The 25,142-nt window shown below is 44.8% G+C and overlaps 1 protein-coding gene across 1 annotated transcript; it reads right to left on the bottom strand.

The window, feature by feature from the left end:
• Nucleotides 1-12,201: 12,201 nt before the first annotated feature.
• Nucleotides 12,202-24,255, bottom strand: LOC146821822 (chymotrypsin-like elastase family member 2A). Its single transcript, XM_085612867.1, has 8 exons — nt 24,189-24,255; nt 18,469-18,557; nt 18,285-18,382; nt 16,951-17,076; nt 16,100-16,236; nt 15,401-15,546; nt 12,541-12,693; nt 12,202-12,292 (listed from the first exon to the last, which is right to left on the bottom strand). The coding sequence occupies exons 1-8, from the start codon at nt 24,226-24,228 to the stop codon at nt 12,275-12,277; spliced, it is 807 nt and encodes a 268-aa protein (XP_085468993.1). The 5' UTR covers nt 24,229-24,255; the 3' UTR covers nt 12,202-12,274.
• Nucleotides 24,256-25,142: the final 887 nt, after the last annotated feature.

Below are 25,142 nucleotides of genomic sequence, written 5' to 3'. Positions count from 1 at the left end.
AATCAATTGTGGAACAGTTCTTAAATGTGGCAATACCAGAGTGTTTGGAATCCAAACTTTTCCAGGTTTCATTGGCGGACTTTAAGTCATAATTTTGCAGAAAGGAATTGAAAACTCTTTCAGAGCTGTTTAGACATGATCTTTCATTCTTATGTGTTCCCAGGTGGTGCAGATTAAAGTCTCCTACAATCACTTTAGCCGATAGCGGTTTAGTAGGTATAATTTCCTTTATTAAAGTTATAATATTTTTTGTAGCTTCCAATTTTTCCTGACCGTATGCATTTAGGTACAGGTTTATAACTAGGATTGAGGCACTATCATCTCTGTCCCTTTCTCCCTCTATTATGAGCACCTGTAACACGTCTGACTCGATTTCCCCCCTTTTTACTGTTATCTGTTTTAGATGTTTTACGTAAATTGAGGTTCCCCCTGAAGGTTTACCAAACCGATTATGTTTGGTTGCTAGTTTATGAAAACCGGCATAGCCTTCAAGGTGTACATAATCTGTGGTCCAAGTCTCTTGTGGGCATACGATGTCTCCTTCCTGCAATATTTTTGTTGCTGTTTCGTGTTTAAGTGCTTTACATATTCCTGCCACATTCCAAGAGATGATTTTGAGATTGGAAAGTGATTTATGATTAATGTAGGGTGCACTGGAAATTTCTGATATTATCAGTTTTGCGGTGGGTGACCCTTGTTGATTCCCTAAAGTGTCTAATATGACCACTTGGCCATCAGGAATAAAGAGTGCCACTTTGTAACTCTCAGCTTATCCTACTGAATTGATCGTTCCTTTGAGTTTTCAGTAGCCCATCGTCTTTTACTGTCCTACATATGGTCATGTCCTCCTGTCTCCTAACTGATATGGTTAGTTTCTTATAGTTTTTGTTTAACTTTATTTTTGATGTGCCTTGCAATATCCCTTGTGAGTGCTCTTTCATGATCGTTGTACGGTTTGTTATGTTTGCCGGCTCCAGGAGAATTGATGGATACTTTTCTCGTTCTGGTGCACTTACATCAATACCCCAATTTTTAAAAATATCTTTTTCTCTGAGCACAGCATCAGACGTATGATGGTTTGACCAGGTCACTATGGTATCTTCTTTACTGATGTCTTCCTCTTTTAATTCAAATTGAACACTAACTATATCCTCACTTTTTATTTGAGACAATGAGGGTATGTGTTGAAGGAGTCTTAGTAAGTTCCCCCTGTTCAGTGTATCGTGTCTCCCCTCGATTTGTACTGCGTTTGAAGAATTGTTTTACACATATTTCTGGTGTGGGCAGAGGTTAGTGATGTGCCTGACACAGGTTCAGGGTGTGGTGTTTCTTTACACTGTGTCTCTCCTGATACATTTTTTAGTATTAGTGAGCACAGTTTTTTGATTTTTTGATCCCACTGCCGTTGTTTCCTTAAGCAACCCATATTCAATTTTATCCCTAACAGTTTCAGTTATTGTTTGTACAATTATCTTTGTTACTCCGCCATTTTCAGTGGGCATTAATTCCTGAAACACTAGTGGGTTTGGTGTAACCTTTTCTGTATGATCACCTTCACCCAGAGATTTATTTTGTTTTTGGGTCTTATCGAATATCGGGTATAGTTTATTTGATGGTTGCCTTTCCTGATTTGGAGGGGAGTTGATTGTAACCTCCGTGGAGACATGCGTGGACTGACCCCAGCTCCTTCTAATTTGTGAATACTTTTGGCGCTTTAATTGTTTTTTTTGTTTTTTCTTCATACGTTGTGACAGATTTGAGTCGGTGTTACTGGTTGGATTTTCCTGTTTCTTTTCCTTGTCTGGGATTCCTCTAGTTTCTATTGTTTGAGTGGTGGTTGTTGGATCCATGTTTATGTTTGTAAAGTCCTTTTTTGTGATCTTTTCTTGGGTGATTTGCTCAGTTGTTGCAATTATTCTATTACCTACTATTTGAACTGATTGTGATTTTAGATCTTCGATAAGGGTAGTGAGCACTTCCGGGATTGATGCCAATTTGTCAATCATTTGTCGATGAGGGCTAAAATGTGGATGATCAGTGACTGAGTGCACTGACAGATGGATGAGTATGTGAACGGATGGAAGCATTTATTCATCTACCCATTGTCTCATTGTTGCATTGATCCACTTGCCCATCTGCAATACCACCACACATACACACACACAAACACACACACAGGTTTACTAAACTTGTTCAAGGTTGAGAACAAAATGAGAATGAGAGAAGCTGGTCAGATTTGTTAGAATTATACCTGAAAACATCAGTGAGGAGTAGGACCTCGATAGATGTTCAAGGTAAAATGGAAATCAACCATCTTAGCAATATTCCTGATCCTTTCAAAATATTAAGTTATATTTTGAATATGTTAAAGTTTATGAGATTCCCAAGTTCCTAGCACCTTTATTTGTAGATTTGTGGGGCTTTTGATCTTGAAAAGGTCCATAAAAGAGCATAATCTAACCATTTGCTTTAGTGTAGATTTTCCTGGATTTTCTGTAGGGGAACAATGTGCAATACATTCTAAAGGGATTCAAAGGTAACATTTCTGTTCTTTACCATATATATGTACAATCTTCACATGCAGCAGGGTTAGATACCTAGTCAACCCCCTATATTCAATGAAAGCCTGCTAAGGACCTGAATAAGAGATTGTCGGAAGGGTACTCCATCACAAATATGATGGGTTATCCATCTGCCCTGTTACAAGTGCACTGAGATATATGCACTTATATTAGGGTGGAGAAGACATCTGCCATATTTGTGATGGTGTACCTGTCCACACCCCAATTATTGAGCAGCTAATACCTGACTGAAAGGGCTAATGTCTTTTGGTTTGAAAGGTAAATTCCTCTTCATTTTTTATTTTTTTAAAACATTTTTATTAGTAACAAAGACAGCAGCAGTGACAGATAACTTGAAAACATAGAAATGCCAGTCCATACCATTACAACTCATCCTCAACACCCCTCCACCACACTGAAGTCCAGGGTATCTAAAAGTTAAACCCCGCCAGTCGCTCCCTGCAATATGCACTTACGTGTCCCCGGGTTAGGAGCCGTCTTGTCTCTCTGGCCATTCAGGACTCCTCGCCCTGTGTGCAACTGTTCCTGTGCTCCCCCCACAAGTACCTGCTGCCTCTCCTTCCTGAGTTCTATCGTCGGAGAGATACATACGTTTCCTCTATACTTATTCCATTTTCCCCACTTGTGATCCCATTTGCGTGGGCACCCCCTCCCCTTGAACACCTTTTTCTCAGCAAGCATGGCATGATCCATGTCCTTGGCCCATTCTGTCATTAGTGGTATGGTGTCAACTCCCCACCGCTGGGCAATGTTCCTCTTTGCTACACATCAACCCACTGCGGCCCACTCTTGCTCAATCTGTGTGAGGTCCGTCGCTTCCCATATATTGAGCAGACACAGCGTGGGTGTCGGGTGTATTGCCTTAACACATGCCCTAGCCATCTTTGTATCTCTGTATGAGGGGGCAGCCCCATAAGACATGAAGGAATGTTCCCGTCTGAGCATAACGCCGAAGGCATTGCGAGTCTGGCCGCCTATTAAGTCTATGCAACAAAATAGCGTCATAGTATACCCTATGTAGGACTTTAAGCTGCACCAGGCGAAGACTCATTGGGATAGCCACCTCTCTGGGCGAGGACAGTGCCTCACGCCAGTCCTCATCAGTCAGATCCCCTAGTTCTGCCTCCCAAGCCGCCCTGAGCTTCGACATCGGATCCGCCCGGTTGTTGATCAGCTTCTTGTACGTGAGTGATATGGCCTTACGGTTCATAGGGTCCAGCAAGAGTGTATCCTCCAGGGGAGAGGAGTCCGGAAGGGGTGCATTTTTAGGTCGAGCCGATTCTATGGCATGGCTAATCTGCAGGTAACGAAATCCCTCCGATGGAGCTAACTGATATTTGGCCTGAAGTTCCGGGAATGATGCCTTTTTTCCCTTAGCCCACAGGTCACCCACCTTGGAAATTCCAATCAGTTCCCACTTATCGAACCCCGCATATGTGCTTAATCTCCCTAAGATGTCTGACTCCCATAGTGGGGTAGCTTTCGTTAGGCGTCTCCTCCCTCCCATCCGGTTCTGCGCCCCATGCCACACCTCTACTGTGCGCGCCGTCGGGCCGGTCAGTCCCAATTTCTTGTGATTGGTGTAAAGGGCTCTGTTATAGCCCCCTTTCCCCATTAGCCAGACGTCCGTGCGAAAGCTCGGATCGTCATGTCTCCCGAACACCCAATTGTTGATGGCCGTCAGTTGCGAGGCCTGGTAATACAGGCGCAGGTCTGGCAAGCCTATTCCCCCATCATACCACCCCATTGTTAGGTTGGCCATTGCTATGCGTGGCGGTTTATTGTCCCATAGTAAATCTCGTACTGCTGCCTCAATCTGCGAAAAATAGGAGTTGGGGACCAGATTGGGCGTATTCTGTAACGCAAATAGGAAACGCGGCAGAGCTAGCATCTTGTATAGGGACGCCCGGCCCAACAATGTCAGAGGGAGGGTCTTCCAATATACCACATCTGTACAAAACCGCCGCAACACCCCCTGGAGATTCCTGTCGGAAAACAACGCAGTATCAGTGGTGATAAATATCCCCAGGTAGAGGCAACCCTGGCTGGCCACCGGGATAGAGTATCCTCGAGGACTTCGAGGAGGTTCTCCCCAAAGGGAATACATCTGGGATTTAGACCAGTTTATTTGGTACCCAGAGTGTGCCCCAAAGATATGAAATATGTGGAGTACCCGACGTAATGAACGAGCTGGTGAGGCGAGGTATAGCAAGATATCATCCGCATATAATGATATTCGGTCCTCGTGCTCTTCCGTCCATCTCATGCCTCTGATCCCAGGATCCCCCCTTATCCAAACCGCCAATGGCTCAAGAACCAGAGAAAAAAGCAGAGGCGACAGTGGGCAGCCCTGCCTAGTGCCTCGGCCAAGGGGGAAGGAGGTGGAGCAATGGTTATTCACTAAGACATGGGCCCAGGGTTGCGAATATAGCAGCTGGACCCATCTCATGAATTTGGGTCCGAAACCTATTCGGTCTAGGACTGCGAACAGGTATTCCTATGCCACGGTGTCAAACGCCATTTGTGCATCTAGCGCCAGCAGTATTGCCTCCTCGTCCAGGGTATGTACCCGCCCTATCACCCTGTTGACCCGTCGCAGGTTACGTGCCGTATTTCGTCCCGGCATGAATCCAGATTGGTCCGGATGGATCAAGTCTGGCAAATAAGGGAGTAGTCGATTCGCCAGTAGCTTGGCCAATATCTTTGCCTCTATGGCGATCAGAGAGATAGGTCTATATGACTGACACTCGTCTAGGCCTGGGCAAAAATTTCGTTCCGTTCGCGGAAATTGCGATAATTTGACATTTTTGCGTTCCGCGGAGAGCGCGAAAATGTCAAAAATTCCGGTTTCCGCAGCTTGGCGATAATTTGTTTCTTGCTCGCGCTGTAAAATGATACATTCTCGCGCGCGCGCGATCGCCTTACCTGAATCCCTGCGTTCGCCGACAAGTTTTCTTGATCCGGTCGCGTTCTCCATGAGATGTTGTATTGTTTTTAGCCATTTGCGCTGTCTCGCGACAGTTCGCGCCCGCAGTGACGTCATGCGTCGCGCGATCACGTCTTTCTTCTCGCGATCATGCACCGCGAGAACAACTCAAAACAAGATGGCCGCGCCCGCAAGCAACCACATGGGTAAGTTGGCGACCCGCAACCATGCAGAAAATCTCGCGAACATGCCGGAAAAAAACTTCCGCATCTTTGCGATATTTCTGCTTGTTTGCGATAATTTTAAACATTCTCGCGATAATTTGCGAAGGTTAATTCCGCAAATTCCGCCCACCCCTACACTCGTCCACCGACTTGCCGAGTTTATGGATTACCACTATAGCGGCTTCTCGGATACCTTCTGGTAGAAGGGCGTGCTCGCAGCTTTCGTTATAAAGGCTGAGAAGGTGAGGTGCCAGCAAAGAGGCCATAGCCTTAATTAACTCGATCGGGATGCCGTTGGGGCCCGACGCTTTTCCGAAGCGGACATCTTGTATGGCCTTATGCACCTCTTCAGTGGACAGCCCAGCCTCTAGTGCCATACTGTCCTGTTCAGATAGACCCCTCACCTCGATAGTGGCTAGAAGATCTGCCGCCCGGGAAGCAACCGGGGCTTCATAGACTGTTTTATAATGCAGAGCAAACGTTTCAGCGATCTCCCATGGGTCTGTGATCTGGGTGTCCTCAGCCCCCTTGAGTGCGCGCACCCATCGTGCTGCCTGTTCCTTCCGCTCCAGCCAGGCGAGTAACTTTCCTGTACGCTCCCCTTGTTCATAGATACAATGTCGGCTGGCCAACATTCTCCTATTTGCGTCCTCTAGTAATAGCTGTTTATAGTCTTTTCGTTTTATGTTTAATAGATGTTGAGTGTCTGCCTCCGGATCTAGGGAGTTCACACCTTCAAGACGAAGAATGTCCGCCTCCAACTCCTGAACTCTTCTTCGGCGCTCGGCCCTATGGCCAGCAATCACCGACAACGCCCTCCCCTTGATAACCGCACCGTATGCCCCCCATAGTGTGACCGCTGACGTGACCGAACCAGTATTTTCTGCAAAATAGTACTCCGTCTCCGTCCTCAAAGTGTCCCTGATGTGAGGGACCTTTAGTGCCCAGGGTGGAATCTGTATGGGGCCCGGCTGCGGCGGGTGCTGCATACCCAGAACCGTACACACCGGGGAATGGTCTGAGATTCCCCGCGCCAGACACCGTGAGTCTGAAAAATCATGGATATGTTGTGCGTGTGTAAATAGGTAATCTATTCTTGATTGACTCCCGTGGACCCCCGACTGAAATGTGAAGTGTGTGTCCCTGATATGTGCCCACCTCCAGACGTCCACCACCCCCAGGGCCTCCACGAAGTCACGCAACTGGGAACCCCGACATCATGTAAGACCGATTTGGTTCCGGCCCAATCCCCCCCCCTGAAATCACGCGATGCCATCACAGGTATACATGTCTTAGTCTATTTCCCCCATTACGGGCCAAGGTCAATCATGAGCAGTTCAATCCACTTAGGTGGGCATTACCCTACTTGGCCAATTAACTTAGTGGTTGCGGTGGAACAGATCCAATGAGTCAATAACGTTGATATCCCCCTTGTATCAGCTCTAGACCACCCCTACTCAGCCCCATGTATACAGGTCCCTGCTTATAGGGTTTTCTTACACCAGTGTCGCATTTCCCAGTATCCATCGGGCGCCCAGAGTTAGATAGTCAAACCAAAATGTCTCACCCGGTGCCCGGCTAGCGCCCTCCTACCGGCTCCTGCGACTCCGAGCCCGAGTGCACCCGGGGGCGTATATGTTGGCGCCAATCCACATCGTCATCTGCTACCGAGGATGTCTTCTGACTTTTTTTCTCAACTTTGCGCCACCCCTCCAGCCATTCCCAAGCCTCCTCCGGTCGGGTGAAAAACCATGATTTTCCGTTTGCTTCCATCCGTAGCTTGGCAGGGAACATCATAGCATACTTGATTTCCTGCTCCCGTAGTGCCCGCTTGACTTCCAGAAAACCGCGACGTTGCTTCTGTACTCTCAGTGTAAAGTCCGGAAAGAACATGATCTGACTGTTCTCCATGGTGAGCGGCGGGGCCGCCCTAGCCGTCTGCAGTATAACATCACGATCACGGAAATTAAACACCCTTGCCAGCAGCAGCCGCGGGGGTGCCCCGGCTTCGCACGGCCCCTGGGCACCCGGTGAGCCCTCTCAATTGTGAAGCATTTGGAGAGTCCCCTGGGCTGCAGACATTTAAGGACCAGATCTTCTACAAATAGGTCCACCGCCTGCCCCTCCACCCGCTCCGGTACCCCAATAATGCGGATGTTATTTCTGCACATTCGTCCTCAGAGTCGTCCAGCTGCAGGGCCATCTCCTCGTGGGCGGAGCTGAGCACCTTGACCTGTTCCTTGAGCAGGGCGGTGTTGCTGACCAGTTCCTTGGTGTTGCTCTCTACCGCCCCATTCTCTCTGTCAATTTCTTCATATTCTCGCAGATCAGCGTCACGTCCGTGGCCACTGTGTCTATTCTCACCTCCAGGGAGGTCCTTACCCCCATAATAACCTCCAGTAGCTCCCTGTTCGAGGGCTCCGAGGTGCCTCCTGGTGACACGGTCTCTTGTTTGTCCTCCGCCTGCTGCTTCAGCCATGCGAATTTATCCAATTTCGACTGGGTCGCAGTCCGGTTCGCCCTACCGGTCGCCATATTTTCAGTCTCCGATATCCCCTCCGGTGATCTGGGCGCCCCCGCTAGTCACCGCTGCCAGCAGCGAGAGCCCCCACTCGGCCTGTTGGTTTTCACAAGAGGCACCCAACTCGGGGGGAAGATCCGGCCGGCTCAGACCCTGAGCGCGTTTAGGCGACCCAACCGCGGGCTTTAGTTTAAGGGGTCCGGTCCAGCTTTCACCGCAGGCGCCTCATTCCCACTCCTCCATTAAGGGTCGCCCCATCCGTCGGGGGGCAGGCACGACAGCAGGATTGCAACCCAAAGGGCCTCCGCCTTTCTCACCACTTCACCCAGGCGACAAGAGCCCTGTCGTCTCTTTTCCGCAGTATCTGGTTCAAGCAGTATGTGGAGTCCTTCACTACCACCGAGTGCAGCTCCGGGTGCCCCAGCCTGGCCCCCCGTTTGCTTCAGGAGCTCTTCTGCCAGTTCGAGTCCATGCCCAGATGGGGCAGCCCTGGCCAGGGCCCGAGAGCCCTCGCCCACAGGAGCTCCCCCGCAGGCTCGCCGCCGTCTGCACTCTACACAGCCCTGGGTCCCCCCTCAGCAGCTCCGCCGTGGTAGTAGTCCTGAAGTGGGGTGAACGCCCCTGCTCCGCCGCCCTCCACAGCGAGCGTCCAATGATCCCTGGTTATGTGGCAGCCGTAAGTGTTCCCCCCCCCCTGTGGGGTCCTTATTCTTTATGTGTGTTGCCCTTCCTGGGGTCCCAGCATCACTTGCTCCCCACTTCAGCCCCCACTCACTGCCACCTCTCAAACAGATGCTATCGAGCGATCCCCCACCTGCAGGCTCTTCTCAGGTTATGGCCCCGGGCCCTCTTACTTCCGATCAGGCATCCAGTTCTTCCTAGCAGTGGGGGCCCTCCTCCTCCGTCGCCGCCAGCACTCTGGAGGAGGATTCCCCACGGTGCGTGCTCCCCTCACCTCGCCGCAGTCGTCTCCGGACCAGGCCGCAGCCCGACCTCGAGTGACGCGCAGGCCGCGCGTCGCAGCACCACCACCGGCCGGGAGTTTTCCGTCGTCCGGGCCCACGGAGCACGGTCCGCCCACCAACTCCGACCAACACCAAACTCGGCCAGGGGATCCGCGGGCCTCTCGACAGCAGGTTTACGGCTTCGGGGCAGAGAGAAGGCCGGCCCGGGAGACGTTTAGTAGGATGTTGCAGGAGTGGCGCTATGGAGTAAAACTACCAAGCGGCCATTCCCATCGGCAGTTAGCCACGCCCCCCTCCTCTTCATTTTTGATGACTTACTACTGACATACCCCATGATGATAGGAGCTATTGTGTTTGTGTAGTGCAAATGTGCATTGGATTAGTTTTAATCTGCTCTCCTTTTGATGGGATTTTGTGGGGGCAGCAAAGCATGACAGGTTCCGGTTCTTTGTAGGGCTGTGTATTGTGGTTTATTTGAGATTATGTGTTTAAATCTGGCATTAGCCCAAAACTTTTGATTTGAAAAAAAGATACACATATAATATACTTACTTAAAGGGGCATTCAGCCAGTTGTCTTCATCAAATGGTCTGTTGTTAAGTCATTAAAATGTCGTTTCAACCCACTACAGCATGCAGCATGGGAGTAGAGGGTTATCCCATTTCAGCCACTGGATAACTTCACTCTGAGTGACTTGATTTTGCTCTTTCTCAAGGAGCACATCCACACACAAAATAGTTCTCCTCAGTGCTAGTGTTTTTGTTTTTATTTTATTACTTTGGCATTGCCTTTAGGTGTAGAGTCGGATGTGATAGCATTACACTTTCTATCAGCTCATCCATGTTGACCACAGGGCACATTCAAGATTTATCAGTTTCTGTCTCCTGCTAATGGTGTTGTAAATTCCTTTTGTAGTGGCCTTTATTAATCTGATTGCTGCTATTTAGCAATATACCAAATTGTGTCAATTTGAAACTGTTCTTCATGAAGTTGTCATTCTTTAGTATGCACAAAATAAAGTGAATTTATAATTGCAATCCTGTATATCATACTGGTGTATATTATAATTGGGAAATGCAGTTACATTTATAAAATAATTTAGTCTGTATGTCCTGCTTGTATGGCTTTCTAGTGTGCTGTTAGTGCTCTTGTAAGTCCTGCTTAAATAAATATTTAACTATTGTATTACTAATTTTAGATCACTTTACATGAGCACCAGTTGTGTTGCAGACGGACAAATTCATTTTGTTAAGCACGGGGAGATTAAGTGATTTGCCCAGAATCACAGGATGTTGGGCTTCCTCGCCAAGACTCGAACTCGGTTCCCCAGCTTCGAGGTCTACCACTTTAGCTGTTAGGGCACATCCTCTCCCTTACTACTATTTCCTGATCTATCTATCTATCTATCTATCTATCTATCTATCTATCTATCTATCTATCTATCTATCTATCTATCTATCTATCTATCTATCTATCTATCTATCTATCTATCTATCTATCTATCTATCTATCTATCTATCTATCTATCTATCTATCTATCTATCTATCTATCTATCTATCTATCTATCTATCTATCTATCTATCTTTGCAACACCACCTATATATCTTTGCAGCACTATCTATCTGTCTTTGGAAGCCTCTCTCTCTATTTCTCTTTTCAACCCTCTCTATCTGGCTACCTTTGCAAGCCTCCCCATTTATCAGTCTTTGCAAGCCTCTCTATTTATCTGTCTTTGCAAGCCTCTATCTGCCTTTGTAGGCCTCTCTTTCTGTCTGTCTTTGCAAGCCTCACTATCTATATGTCTTTGCAAGCCTCTCTATTTGTAAGAAAGTTTTTCAAAAATGTTACAAAAAAGCATTAGTTAAGGCAAGAGGTTGGCAGGCAATGTCAAGCTGAATGCCTTTTTTAGGTCTGATGGTTGCCTAGACCTTTTGATTTTACTAAATTATGTGTAAAACATTGTAATTTATAGGGGTTATCAACCAGACTTCATCCAATGTATCTGTTGTTGTGTCATTCACATTGTAATTCCAGCTACTGCAGCATGGATCATAGGGCAGTGGGTTACCACACTTCAGTCACTGGTTGACTTCACTTAGAGTTGCAGGATGCTGACCTTTCACAAGGAGCACATCAAGACACCAAGTAGTCTCCTTCAGCATCAGGGACTACTATACTAATGTATGCTTTTTTGAAACCCCAAAAATATTTTTGCCTTTAGTAATGATTTGTTTTTAGATTGATGGTGGTCTGGTTGCTGTTCATGATAGAACTAAATAATAATCGCTAGAGCCAAAGGGCTGGCGGCCAGCAGCACAACCATTGACTGTGACAATGCTTGTTTTAGCTTGAGTTTAGGAACAAAATGATACTGCCTGCATATCTTCATCTTGAATTCTGACCAGAGAGATTGGACTCTAGTAAGGGAGACTCTTGAGAGATTAGTCTCGAGTAAGAGGGACTCTTTGAACATAAGACCATAGATTGCTATTTTACAAAATATATTTGGACAATTTGAAAGTACTCATCTGCACTTCCATGTTAATCCAGGAAAAGGTTCCAAAATCTGCTTGTCTCTAACATTTTGAAACATTTGGTGTTAAAAAGATATTTTTTTTGTCTTTTCCTTGCAGATTCAGCTGTCTATACTTCTATTGTTTGTAGAATTATTCCACCATTTCTCTGCAATGGTCATCACATATTGTACTTCTATCACACATCTCAATTTTATGTACTACAATTCACAAATGCTCTAAACATTTCAGGCATGAAACACCTAAGTCTTCTCTTTTTTAAAAATAGGTTTAGTGGCATCATTATGTGTACTTCAAACAACTCTTGTATACAAGCCCCCACAGCAGTGCGTTAGTGAAATTTCTGCCTGAGATATAAGAACACAAAGAACTCATCCGCATTACTGAAGTAAATTCCTCAGTGCCAACAGATATACTAAGTCATTGTTTCTCACAATCACACAAACATGTTACTGATCATCAAAGTTTATTGGTTTAGGATGCATGACAATTACAGACAACAGGTCACTGTAGGTTCCCAGTTTAGTTGGAGGCAATTTTCTGTAAGAGATGGAGAGAGGAGAAGAAAGGTTAATGAGGTCTATAATTGATAGGGCAGTGCCAGCAGACTTCAATGTAAGCATGACACTTCCTTTTTCTTACATGTATTATACTTTTTTCTATAGCACGGGCCACCTGTAAGGGTAGGGTACATTCTATTTAAATAATTTGTGTACTATGAGATGTGTATTTATGATGACATCCTTCTGACACCTTAGTTTAAAAGAAAAGAAAAAGTGTTCACTCACGTCGTTGATCCAGTCGATGTAAGCGGAGACGCGAGTGAAGACGGTGGGCTTCTTAGCATAGTTGCAGCTCAGACCTGAGCCAAAGCTCACAACGCCATGCACATCCCAAGCGCCATCATCTCCTTGGCAGTTCAGAGGGCCACCAGAGTCTCCCTGTAACAGACAAAAGAAATAATATGATTTCAGTGTTATAGCTCGTCCTTGTACTAAGACACATAGAAAGTATATAGAAATTAAAGAAAGTAGATAGATTGCAGATGTGTTTTATTGCTTTCCATTCAAGGTCTCAATGTATGTGTCTGTATGTTACATATGTAACTGAAATCCGCCATCACGGAGGTCATCATTTTTGTCTGGAGAGTACACAGGTGTCTGTAAAAGACATATCTAGGGATAATCGATGGTACTTAAACCCTCAAATAGCACAGCTCCGTAAGAGTCCCTCTTGAATTTATTTTTCTAAGCACTAATCTGGATCCGCTACAAAGGATTTAAATAATAAGCAATGTTTTGCCTGCACTTACCAACTCTTCCAAGTAGAGAAAGCACATTATTCCACCATTAAACCTTCATGAAGGGAGGCCAGGAGTGTTGGTGGATTAAGGTCATTCTCTCCCACCCCTTTCATTGACAGTGTTGCAAGACTCTGTCACAAAACAACAGTTCATGGCTGCCGGTCAATCAAATAATCCAATTTAAAACCTTTTTAGTAAACAAAATGTCCCCCTTTATGTATGGTCTGGTGTAACTAAAAGGCAAATTCAAGACACCCTCACCACATAGGTCACTAAGCGCATATAAAACAGGTCTAATCAATAATCTGCAAAATAATATTCTGCAGACAACTGCTTACTAAGCTAAAAAACTGGATGCTGGGGAATTCCATCCTCACTCACTTACAAGCAGGGTTTTGAGAGAAAGTGAGTGTGGTAGATCACATTTTTCGCTTTCTCCTCATTTACTGAAAAATGGTCAAAATAGAGCGTGGGCATCTCTATGTTGCCTTCATCGATCTACAGGAAACATTTGACCCAATCATCGGGGCATCCCAGCGCTGATGTAATACTGGTTGATGACCATGACACTCAAAGAATTGTGGGCTGAACGTACCACGATTAATAGGGGCTCCTGCAATCTTTTAAAGTCATGTGTTTGGTTGCATGTAAAGGAATCCTGGTGTACAACAGTAAGAGCTGGAAGTATCACTGACCATTTTTTGTACATTAAATTTGTTCCAAAGTTTAAGCCTTTTAAGTGAAATTACTCCTTATTCAGCCAAACATTTATATATGAAACTCAAATATGGAATTTTACCCTTAAGAAGTTTTACAAGTAATTGGTCAGCTTCCACCCCTCCATCGCTCCCTGACTTGTCCTAGATGTGTCTCACAGAAGGAAACTGAGGCACATTATCTTTTCTTCTGCCCACTATGCATGGTTTACGGGAAAAGGTGCATTTTACTAATATGCGTTTTGCTGCGAATTTCGCAGTCCAAAGAGGCCTTGCGGATATTGAAAACTAACCGAGGAAATGCAATAGTTTTTGTCCAGCTCGTTTTTTACAAACAACTTGGCTTATACGAAGCAAAATGTTATCATGATGCAATAAATTGTTATATATATATATATATTTTTTAACCAATGGCCCAAAAGACATACGCATTGCTTTTGGGCCAGTGGTTAAAAAAATAAAAAAAATATATATATATATATATATATATATATATATATATATATCAAACACCAATCCCGCCTTTCATTAAAAAACGGGTCCGACACATGCTTGGGATATCCTCAGGGGAAATTTATTCGCCACCATCCGGATAAAAACAGGAAACACCTGGCAGACGCGTTTCGGCGAATGCCTTAATCATTGCCAGCTATGTGTTTAGTTTTTGTTGTTTTGCACGGGGCTTTAACAAACTGCTAGATGTGTTCCCATTGGAGCATAGGTAATCCAATCAGAGGCTCGATGTTTCTACCTCTGTATGCAGCTTGCGCTAAGGTTGCTGGTAGATGTAGTCCCCACAATGCTTTGCAGTCCGAGAAGTTTACACTCACAGAGAGCATGTGGGCAGTCCCACGTCGCGAGCTCAGGTTTATATATATATATATGTATATATATATTTTTTTTAGATAGATAGATAGATAGATAGATAGATAGATAGATAGATAGATAGATAGATAGATAGATAGATAGATAGATAGATAGATAGATAGATAGATAGATAGATAGATAGATAGATAGATAGATAGATAGATAGATAGATAGATAGATAGATAGATAGATAGATAGATAGATAGATTGTTGGTCTTGCTGTATACTTTTTATATTTTTTAATATGAATTTGAAAACTGATGTATTTCAGTCATTTTTGTTTTATGGGGAATACCTCAAAATAAACATATTCAAACAGGTCAAAACAAATGTCATGACAAATATTAAACTGGCCTAGTCCATTACAAAGGTATACTATTCTGTACAAAAATATCTGAATGTCCACTTTTTCCAGTAATGTCTCTGGAGGAGGAGATTGTTTGTTCTAATCCTTCACATTTTTTACAGGTTTGGGATCCAAGGCACAGGCATACACTAATTTCCTCAGAGTATTCTTGTTGTGTGTTGGAATTTGGAACTAATATCCCCAGGTTCCAGTGCCTATGACTTACCCACGTAATAGTCCTGCCTCTCCTTCAGGACAGGTGCTAATGCATGCAATACCCTGCAGCCGTCAAGGGTACCATCAGGGAGCTGGCGCCAACGAAGGGACAGAAGAATGTCACCTTGCCTAAGGTGACAGCAATCCATGCCCTGTTCCCAAAGTGAACATTGACTGGTCTTGACACAGAGGATACTTACATTGCAGCCAGACACAACTCCATCTCCGCCAGCACAGACCATACTTTCTTTCACGTTTGATCCCCACCAGTCTCGCTGAGCGCAAGTGGCATGATCGACAACCGGCAGCAGCGCCTGCTGAAGATTGTCAGCAATAGGTCCATTGGCTGAAACAGAACAAATGGAAAATTGGGCTACAGCAATACAACAATCTTCATTCAGAAACAAAATATTTTACAGGCTATTCATGTAAATTAAATCCTCTACGAGTTTGTATTATGGATATTCTATAGGAAAGCAAAACTCTTGAAGAAACTCTTAGGATTCTTGTATGCCAATTTCCCAAAGAGCAATTTACCTGGGTCTATCCTAGTGGTTGCTATCACATCACATTATCTTACCACTGCTCTTTTTGGTCACAGTAGTTTCCTATAGGAATGCTAACAAGAATCCTGTAAGGAGCATAGCATAGAAAAGGCTTACTATTGACCTAGGATTTCATAGTCTTCCTTCTGGAGGACATCATCCAGACCTCTGGCATTTAATGGAGGGTTTAAATTCTCAACATGCTGAGATTTCGACCCTCACAATTTCTGAGATTTAAGATGGACTAAGACGAGGTCCCTCAGCCGTCTTCATTACGAGCTCAGATAAAGGTGCTTATGAGGTGAACAAGACCAACTGCTGACAGAATAAGGGGGGTGGTAACTTTTTCCTTACTGTAGAGGCGGCCCCATCCAGTAACAAAGCAAGAGAAATTATGCGGCAGCAGAGCGCCTGCGGCTGGTAGGCACGCCGGCTCAATCTTGTCCGACACCTGTACGGGTTCAGCCAGCTTGATCAGAGCAATGTCATTACTGCAAGAAGGAGAGAGATTGTTAGTGGATTCTACAATCTAAAGGGAAGGGATTAGTGCACAGATGTCGAGGGCGAAGAATCGTCACACATTCACCAGGGTCACCAGTGAGAGATTTGGGATGTAATAAAGAACATTAATCAAAATCATCATACTTAGCACCTATGAATTATCCCAGTCATGATATGAAAGTGTGTAAAAAGTGTCAGAAGGAGAAACAAAACAGCATCAGACATGGTGTCACAGGGCAAACTCAAAAATGGTGCCATGAGACTTCAGCATTAACTATTAACTTCAGGCCCTCAATCTTCCTTGGATCAATGTGAGGACATTACAGTGCCCTTTCACAAGAAAACCTGCTGTTATTACTGTTTATGAAGATACATAAGTGAATATACATATATCAGTCTCAGTGCCCCTGTAGGGATGTAAGCGGTTCTGAACAGACATAGCTACAAATGGCTGCATTCTCGGTGGTGCAAAGCAGGGCGGCCACATTCCTCTGCCTTAGCGGAAGAGCTGCTGCTGCTGCCAATAAGAGGTTCGCAGAGTCATCATTTCTAAGCGTCACAGCAAGAGGGCCCCCTAGAGCACACACAGGAACGCTGAATTGGTGCTTGATATTAAGAAAGAAGAGCCTCGACCATTCCCATTGAGATAAGGATCAGCGCTGCGTCATTCTAGCCGCAGTGACATTAAATGCATCTAGACGTACACAATGAGGAAGGAGTTCCACTTTTCATGGACGATGATCTTGGCGGGGCTGATTGTGACTGATCCTTCTTCAACTGCTGTGTTCAGGCTGTGTTTCCCCAGAGCAACCCGGTAGGTCCTGGAGCTGCTGCAAAAACAATGCAAGCAATAACATCATGTGAAAAAAAATATTTACTGTGGACACAGAGCAGCTAAGCCCAGACAATCAAGCCCAGACCCGCAGGGACAGATAAACAAATTCCTAAGCACTGGACCTCTCATGGAAATTGATAGCATGAGCAAACAGTTTTCTTTCACACAAGAGAGCTCTAGGGTACAGTACAAATTCCCCACCCACGTGTGTAATACTTCCTATCCAGCCTGCAGCATTCCTGTGTGAAGTGTAGCACACAACCATCTCAGCCTCATCTTTGTTTTATAGAAATAAAAGAATAAAAGAAACTGCAGAGTCAATGAAGCTCATGATTGGAGATGAAGACCTCAAACAGGTGGTGTGAGTCATGGTCCGAGGCATGGTTTTAATTCTTCATCTAGGCAGTGGTCAGGTTACCCGGACTGGTCCACCCAAAACTTCCCTGGCTCCACTGAAAGCTGTGAGATACGAACATTTCAAACCAGCTCTGCCCCTTCCTCCCTTTTCTCCATTTCTCTCTTTCCATCCATCTATACTACGACTCTTTTCTCATTCTCTCTTCTCCCTCTCTGATCCCTATCTCCTAAAGTCCCCCACAATAGCTGCTGCAGTGAACCTAGAAGGAGAGTGTGAAAGTGACAGAGGCGCCCGACAACTCCCGCCTCCTTGCCAGGAATGCCCAATAAACTGGTCAGTCTGGATCTTGGAGCCGGTACAGAGCACCTGCAACGAATGCATATAGTAAGCACTGTGTCCTCTGCACAAGCTCTCACTCTTTCTTTCTCACCTCCCCCCTTACATCTCCTCCTATATTTCTTCTACTAGATCTTTGTACTTTGTAGATTCGTAAATATTAGAAAACAGTGACTATTGCTAAGGTTGCACATTTAAAATGACATCAGGGGATCTTCACAGTGATGCATGTCTACAAAGGGTGATCACTGGTCTACAGAAGAACCAGAACTTCTCCTTTGAGGTCCGATTCTTGTTTTGCAGTTAACTGAAAACCAAGCCTTTACCATGCCATTATCTAAAGAGTCTGGCTCTGGCTTGGTCCATGCCATCCACCAAAGAAGTGGCCACCACACTATTTCATTAAGAACTCCTGACCATCCTCACCCTTTCGTGCCAGGGAAACCTCTTGGAAGGGTTTGCACTTTGCAACAAATCTCCCCCTCAGAGATCTGAGTAGAGCTTGTTACCTGATGCAGTGGGCAGCTGTCAGGACCCACTGCTCACTAATGAGGGTCCCCCCGCAGGTGTGGCCCCATCTGCTCCCGCTCTGGTACTGCAGCGAGATCTGGAAAGGAACAAAAGCCATTAGTGTCTTCTCTGAGCGCCTGACAGACAGGGGCACATCTGGAAAGATACTGCTGTTTCTTTTACCTGCCAAGGCCAGCTGTTGGGCCTCACATCCTCACCTCCCACCACCCTGGAGGTGCTGGGTGGGTGGGCAGGCACGCCACAGCTGTAGGCTGCAACAGAAAGCAACAAAAGACATTTCAAGTGTAAAGTAAAGGTGAGTGAGGATTGTGCTGCACTTTATGCCACCTCTCCAAGCTTCTAAGCACTCTCAGTAGAGGAACTATACAGCAAGTACATAAAGTGATGTGCCTGACGTCACACAGCATATCAATGGAGGAAACACGATACAAGATCATTATCATGCCTGCATCGAGCCATACCAAGAATTGAATATGTTCATCCTATCATAGGCCTTTCAGGGTAGGAGCTCACAGTAAAGTGCTGGAGTTTGTGACTCTTAGCAGACAGGATTGTCCATTACTGTATGGGAGATGCCTTAACAGAGGAGCTTAGAGTGTATTTTATTTTAACTGGGCACTGGTAGATCTTCAAGGATGTGGATAATCTGAAGTCTAACTTGGGGTGTCCTAAATTCTCCAGATCATCTTGACACTTTTCCATCTTCCGTAACAGAAGAGAGCAGCTCCTCAGCTTCGTGCTACAGAAGAACAGACTAGTGTTTATGCTCTCATTACAAATACTCACCCAGCCAGAGAGGTTTTGTTCATGGGCAACAAGTGTTCCAACAACTCTTCGGGAGGTTGTGACTGCCCTTCGCTGTTCCTCCCTCTGCCTGTCCAGTCACTCCTCCTCTGCCCTTGGATTTGGGCAAGGCTGGGCTGAAGCCGAGCCCAAATCATTGGCAGGGCACGAAAGGCACCACCAGGTCCACCTGGGACCTTAGGAAGACTAAACCCGTCCAGCCCCAAAAGGCTTTAAACTTTCTTACCCTGAGACCAGATCACCATTAAACCGGTGTGATCTCTCTTCAAATGTCTGCATTCATGGCCCTACGGTACCTCAATGTCAAGGTGTGGCACTTACCCCCATGAGATCTCTAAATCCTCTAGACTTCTGTGTCTAGACCTCACTGGAACAGCAATTTCTCAACCCGCTAAATGTAAACTGAGACAACATGCCTAATAGACCCTCCTTGGTCCTTGGAACCCTGCGCCCATATATAGGCTGCCCAGCAGTAGACATGACCTGATGCCCTCACACACTGTAAGTCTCATGTAACATAGCCACCAGACTCTGGGCTCTGCTGGTCCTCCCAGTGGGGTCCTTACCCTCGTTGGTTCACTATGAGCTTCTCCACAAGGCCTGGACTGTAAGAATTTCCTTCATTGTCCCCAAAACCCTTTACTTTGGAATCCTGGTGGCATTAATAGGGTTAGCCTGTAAGATAAATGCAGTCAACACTATCTTGTTCACGCGCCCCTCCTGACTGCGCCCATACAGTCCATCCGGCCATACACAAAAGCTGCATCCGCCATTCACCTCAAGATACTAAGAATGAAGAGAAACGCATACTATAGAAAGATCAAGCGCACTAAAGCAGACTTCTTCAGCCACCAATTAGACCATGCCAAAAACCGGCCCAAAAAACTTTTCGAGCTAATCAAAACTCAATCTAAGGATGCACCTCAACGCCCCCAAGATAACTTAGGCCCACGACCCAACTGTGAAGAATTTTCTGCCTTCTTCACTCGGAACGGAAGACCGATAGCATAAAGAAGGACTTTCTCAACGATCTAATCACACACACTGTCTTACATACGAACCCCTCACCATCCCTTCTAGGTGCCCCACATCGATATCCATCAAAGTTCGACCTAAAAAATAATGCATCTTGGTCATCCTTCAATACCTACAATGAAGAATCTATTCTCAAAATGCTTATTGCCCTGAACCCTGCCAATCACTTCACTGACCCTCTCCTAGCAAACTTCATGAAAGACTTCACCGCATTGCTGCTGCCTCTCTGGACCAAGATCATAAATAACTCTCTATGCCAAGGATGCATCCCTGATACCCTCAAAGCTGAGCAGGTATCCCCCATTCTAAAGAAACCCATGGCTGACCCTGCGGACTTAAACAATTACCGCCCTATATCCAATATCCCTACCCTGGCCAAACTCTTAGAAAAATGTGTACACCTCCAGCTGGTAGGACATTTAGACCATTTCAACCTACTCAACAAATACCAATCAGGTTTCCGTGCAGGTCACAGCACTGAATCAGCCATGACCCATATAATTGACGATGCTCTACAAATCCTAGATCAGAACGGAGTCTGCTTACTCATCTTGCTAGACCTTTCCTCGGCCTTTGATACCGTCAAACATGATAACCTGATAGACCTTCTGCAACACAGAATGGGATTATCTGGATCAGTTCTAAACTGGTTCACTTCGTTCCTCCAAAACAGATCACAACGATTCAAGGTCAACCACTCCCTGTCCAAACCCGTCCCAGTCACGTTAGGAGTCCCACAAGGATCTTCACTATCTCCAACACTGTTCAATCTATTCATGGAACACTCACTGAAATTCTCTACTCGTCTAACATTCAATATCACATGTACACTTACGACACACAACTATACCATAAGATCCATCCTCTAGAAGACATCATATCGCTCAAAACAACACAACTCTCGGAAAAACTCAGACCTGGCTGGCAGAAAACCATCTAAAACTGAATGCCGTCAAAACCGAATTCCTCCTAATCGCTCCTACCGCCCAAGTACCCATAATGCAAGACTGGATCAAACACCTAAGAGCACTCAACTGCCAACCTCTCATCATTGATTCAGCGAAATCATAGGGAATAACGCTGGACAGAAACCTCAAAATGCAGAAACACATCAGCAACGCAACAAAAGGAGAAAACTTACAGATAAATACTTTGAGAAAACTGAAACCTTTCCTGCCTGAAAAGGACTTCAAGTTGGCAGTACAAGCTTCAGTCATTCCAAGAGTGGAATACGGGAAAGTCTCTCTCTGCGGCCTACCCAGAGCATCAACGGCCACTCTAAGAGCCTCAATCAGCGCCGCAGCGAGACTTATCACTGGCTCCAAAAGAAGCACCCACATATCCCCAGACCTAAAATCCCTAAATTGGCTACCTTTTAAAGCCAGAATTCATCTAAAAATAGCATGTATGAGACATAAAGCCATTCATCACAACGCGCCCAGCTATCTGGCACAGAAACTGGAGCCCTCATGTGGGATCAGAACTTCAAGAAGTGCCAAAAACCTCTTACTGAAACCGCAAAGATTCAACAAGAAGAAAACATACAACCGAACCTTTTCAGGGATGGCGCCCAGAATTTGGAATGCTCTGCCCACAGAAACTAGACTTAATCCCTTTACTGCATCTTTCAAAAAAGAAGTAAAATCGCTTCTCATGGCTAAATTCACTTAAGCATGGGCTACTGTTATTATGCGTCTCAACATATGTTCTACATGGAATTATTTAGTATTTACTATCCACCCATGTACCCTAGATATTGTATTTATATTATGCTTGATATACAGGAACGTTTTGTTATGCGCCATATACCTATGTATCTACGATAGGGTGTTTACACTATCATTGACTATCATGGAACTTTACGTTATTTACCATGTACCTTTGTATCTAAGACACTTATCTTGTAAAGCACTCTGATACCCGCAAGAGTCTTGTTCGCGCTATATAAAACTTTCAAATAAATAAAATAAATAATCAGCGTTCTGTGTTCCCAACAACTCAAACCAGCTTGTTGTACACAAAAAAATACTACTTTTTTATTTTGTGGATGTGGACAATCTATCCTAGGGAGTGGCTTCGTGGCCCATAGCTCTGTCCTTCCCACTTCACTGCTTCATCGCTTCATCAATACGAAAACCCAGATGTATCAGTTCAGTTGCTTCAGTCATCACTTCTGTGAGTATTCCCTCTTCCCTCTACCTCACCTCCAGCCAGCTGCAGGATGGCACGTGTTTCTATCACTCCTTCCCTGTTCTTCCTGTTTAGAAGATACCTATTTACTTTGATCCCTCATTCTTTTGCTCTAAATCCAAGGCCCTGATTTCAGAATCTCAGGCGTTTGTACTGTTAGCTCCTCCATATTTATTCACTTGAGATTTTTATGAAGCACATCTTTTAACTTTATTTTGACATCTCCTTGTGATGACCTCCTCTTATGGAAGTTGCTAAATCACTGTCTACACGGCTCATCTTTCTAAGGCCACAGAGCCAGGACGCAGATCGATAAATGCAGATATATAGCTTGCGATTGCAGACACCAGTCAAGTATGGCCATTCAATACTACAAAACCTTACTCTTTATCATAGGTTATGGATTCTGCTCATAAAGAATGTACTATGATTTCTGTGTTAAATATTGTTCTAGTTATTGTATGAGAATCCTCTTACTATGTGGATTTCTATTTTACAATGCTCAGTCTGTCTCTCCTGATCCTGAGACATCATTGAAAATTAATTCATATCACAGCTGTCTAAAGATCTTGTCTAGTGCTATAAAAAACTCCATAAAAGAGCCTTAAAAAACAAAGCATTTTGGAGATCTGAAGTATCAAGAACTCATCTGTCTTTTGACGTCTGTAGGTAACTAAATCACTTACTGACTTGGCATGATAAAACTCAAATGAAAGCACTTCAAGGTAACATGAGTGCCATATAAGCACAATAAAATAAAGTGAATAGCTCTGAGCATCTACTTAACCAAATAGCAGAAGCTTTCTTCCAGTCCAGGGGTGAGGGCCACCAGAAGTTGGGTGATCTAGTGGAAGTTCTCTGAAGAAGCGGGCTTGGGAAGCCTATCGCAGGGGACCTGACTTGAGGGACTTGAAAGGCAGCGCTGATGCACATCATTGATGGCTATTCAACACCCAGAGTAGAGGCACCAAATACAGAAGAGTGGCCACTATACATGTTATGGTTTCAACCTGTGCTTTTTGTTGATGTATCGTCAGAATTAGGTGGACTCGAAGGATAGAAGGCAGTTTCCTTGGAGACGCGTAAAGGGTGTTCTGCAGAATACGGAGTACAGATGCAGGCTGTAGGCAGGAGATGTGATAGCACCTCCATAGAAACTGTGGCTCTAGTATGAGGAGGGAAGTAGTTATTTGGTAAGAGGTCATAATATCTTGAGATGGAAACATGTGGAATAAAATATAAAATCGACCTGAAAGATAAATGAGGCAAGCTAAACTGCAAGACAGCTGGGCATGTCCAGTTAAGATGGATTCTGTACTCAGGGACAACAGAGATATGAGTTAGCATTAATAAAGATGGCTGGGTTCAGATAGTATGTAGGTAATGTGTTGAATACATGACATAATGAACCAAGAGATGAGCAAGAGAGACAAATGTAAACTAAGAAATAGGAAAGAATCGCTGTGGAGGAAGAAATCCAGGAAAGCTCAGGTGTGACATGATCAAGTCTTATTGGCTCTTACGGTCTGAGGTAGAGGACCACCATGAGAGGTGACAGAGTCTTCCTGAAGATGAATATGTGAGAAAGTGAATATGGAGATAAGCCTTTCTTGAATCTAATAATATAAAAGCTTTAAATAAAGAATGGGTTTTGAGTTAAGACGAAGGTGGATGTCAGATGGAAAAGTTAAATTGAGAAGAAGAAAGTCCAGGATGTCTCTGCCATTTAAATAAATGCTGCAAATGTGCTTTTAATGAAGGCAGAACATGATGCAGCAATAAATGCTCCAAAAGTCTTACAAACACTGTTAATCCATTCGTTTCAGAAGATTAGGAAAAATAAAAGCTCTTACCGCAGCTTACGAGGACAGCGATAAGCAAAAACCTGAACATTGTTGCGGCTTGAGGTAGCGTGAAAAGCCAGACGGTATTTATAGGGTAGAGGGCGGGGAGAAGCTGTCACTCAAACTATAGAAAAAAACATAATGTCCTTGGGAGAACTATTCCTGCACATTCGGTGAAATATTAATGGTGAAATCCCTGATAGGAGGTTATTTTGAGAACATCTTATCATTTGAACTTGTGAAAGCTGTGGGCTTTAGGCAACCAGCACATGTAGGGCAGTTTGCTTTTTAAATGCAAAGTGCATCTTGTCTCTAAAACAACGTGCCATGGCCATAGCAAGTGATAATTTGTTTTTTTGAGGCACGTAGACCTTGTATCGCTGTCAAAGCATGCCTCAGTACAGCCCTACCATTGCGCTGAAATCACGGCAATTTAACAAAAGTCTTGTGGGTCCTTTCAAATTGAGTGTCATCACTGGTGTACCACTATGAACCAAATGATCAAAGCCTGAAAATCAATGCTGAAGACTGCTTAAAGTTTAGAAAACGATTAAATGCTGGTCTTCTCCTAGTAGCCATTGGCATCCACCAGCTCTTACATCAATCCTGCATCAGTTTCACAACCTCCTGATTCAGTCAGAGACCAGCAACCACAAGCAAGTTATTTCACATGGCCAAAAACTCAACATCGCAGGAGGTCAACAGAAAACAAGGGGCTGCAGCATCATCTGAGTCAAGAATAAGAAATCAGCAAAACAAGAGACAAGCAGCCATGGCCTAGGCATGCACCCAGACTATGGAATAACAACCTTGACTGAGCCTTAGCGCATAGACACACCTAGCAGATCAGCATCACACTAGATAAGGCCAAGAGGACAAATGTATTCAACGACAATGGCGATCAGCTCTGATGCCAGCTTCCCATCCTTAATGTGAATAAGACAATATTGATTTCACTGTCAC

The sequence above is a fragment of the Triturus cristatus genome, chromosome 6 (assembly GCF_964204655.1).
Source record: "Triturus cristatus chromosome 6, aTriCri1.1, whole genome shotgun sequence".
Taxonomy (NCBI): Eukaryota; Metazoa; Chordata; class Amphibia; order Caudata; family Salamandridae; genus Triturus; species Triturus cristatus.
This window is presented reverse-complemented; position numbering and strand designations above follow the sequence as displayed.

Excerpts from the sequence above, each read along its gene's own strand:
- LOC146821822 (XM_085612867.1), bottom strand. The coding sequence starts at position 24,228 with ATGTTCAGGTTTTTGCTTATCGCTGTCCTCGTAAGCTGCG. Across the intron at positions 18,558-24,188 it reads CGCTGTCCTCGTAAGCTGCG|CCTACAGCTGTGGCGTGCCT; the intron begins GTAAGAGCTTTT and ends TTTCTGTTGCAG. Across the intron at positions 16,237-16,950 it reads TGGAACTCCTTCCTCATTGT|TAATGACATTGCTCTGATCA; the intron begins GTACGTCTAGAT and ends TCCTTCTTGCAG.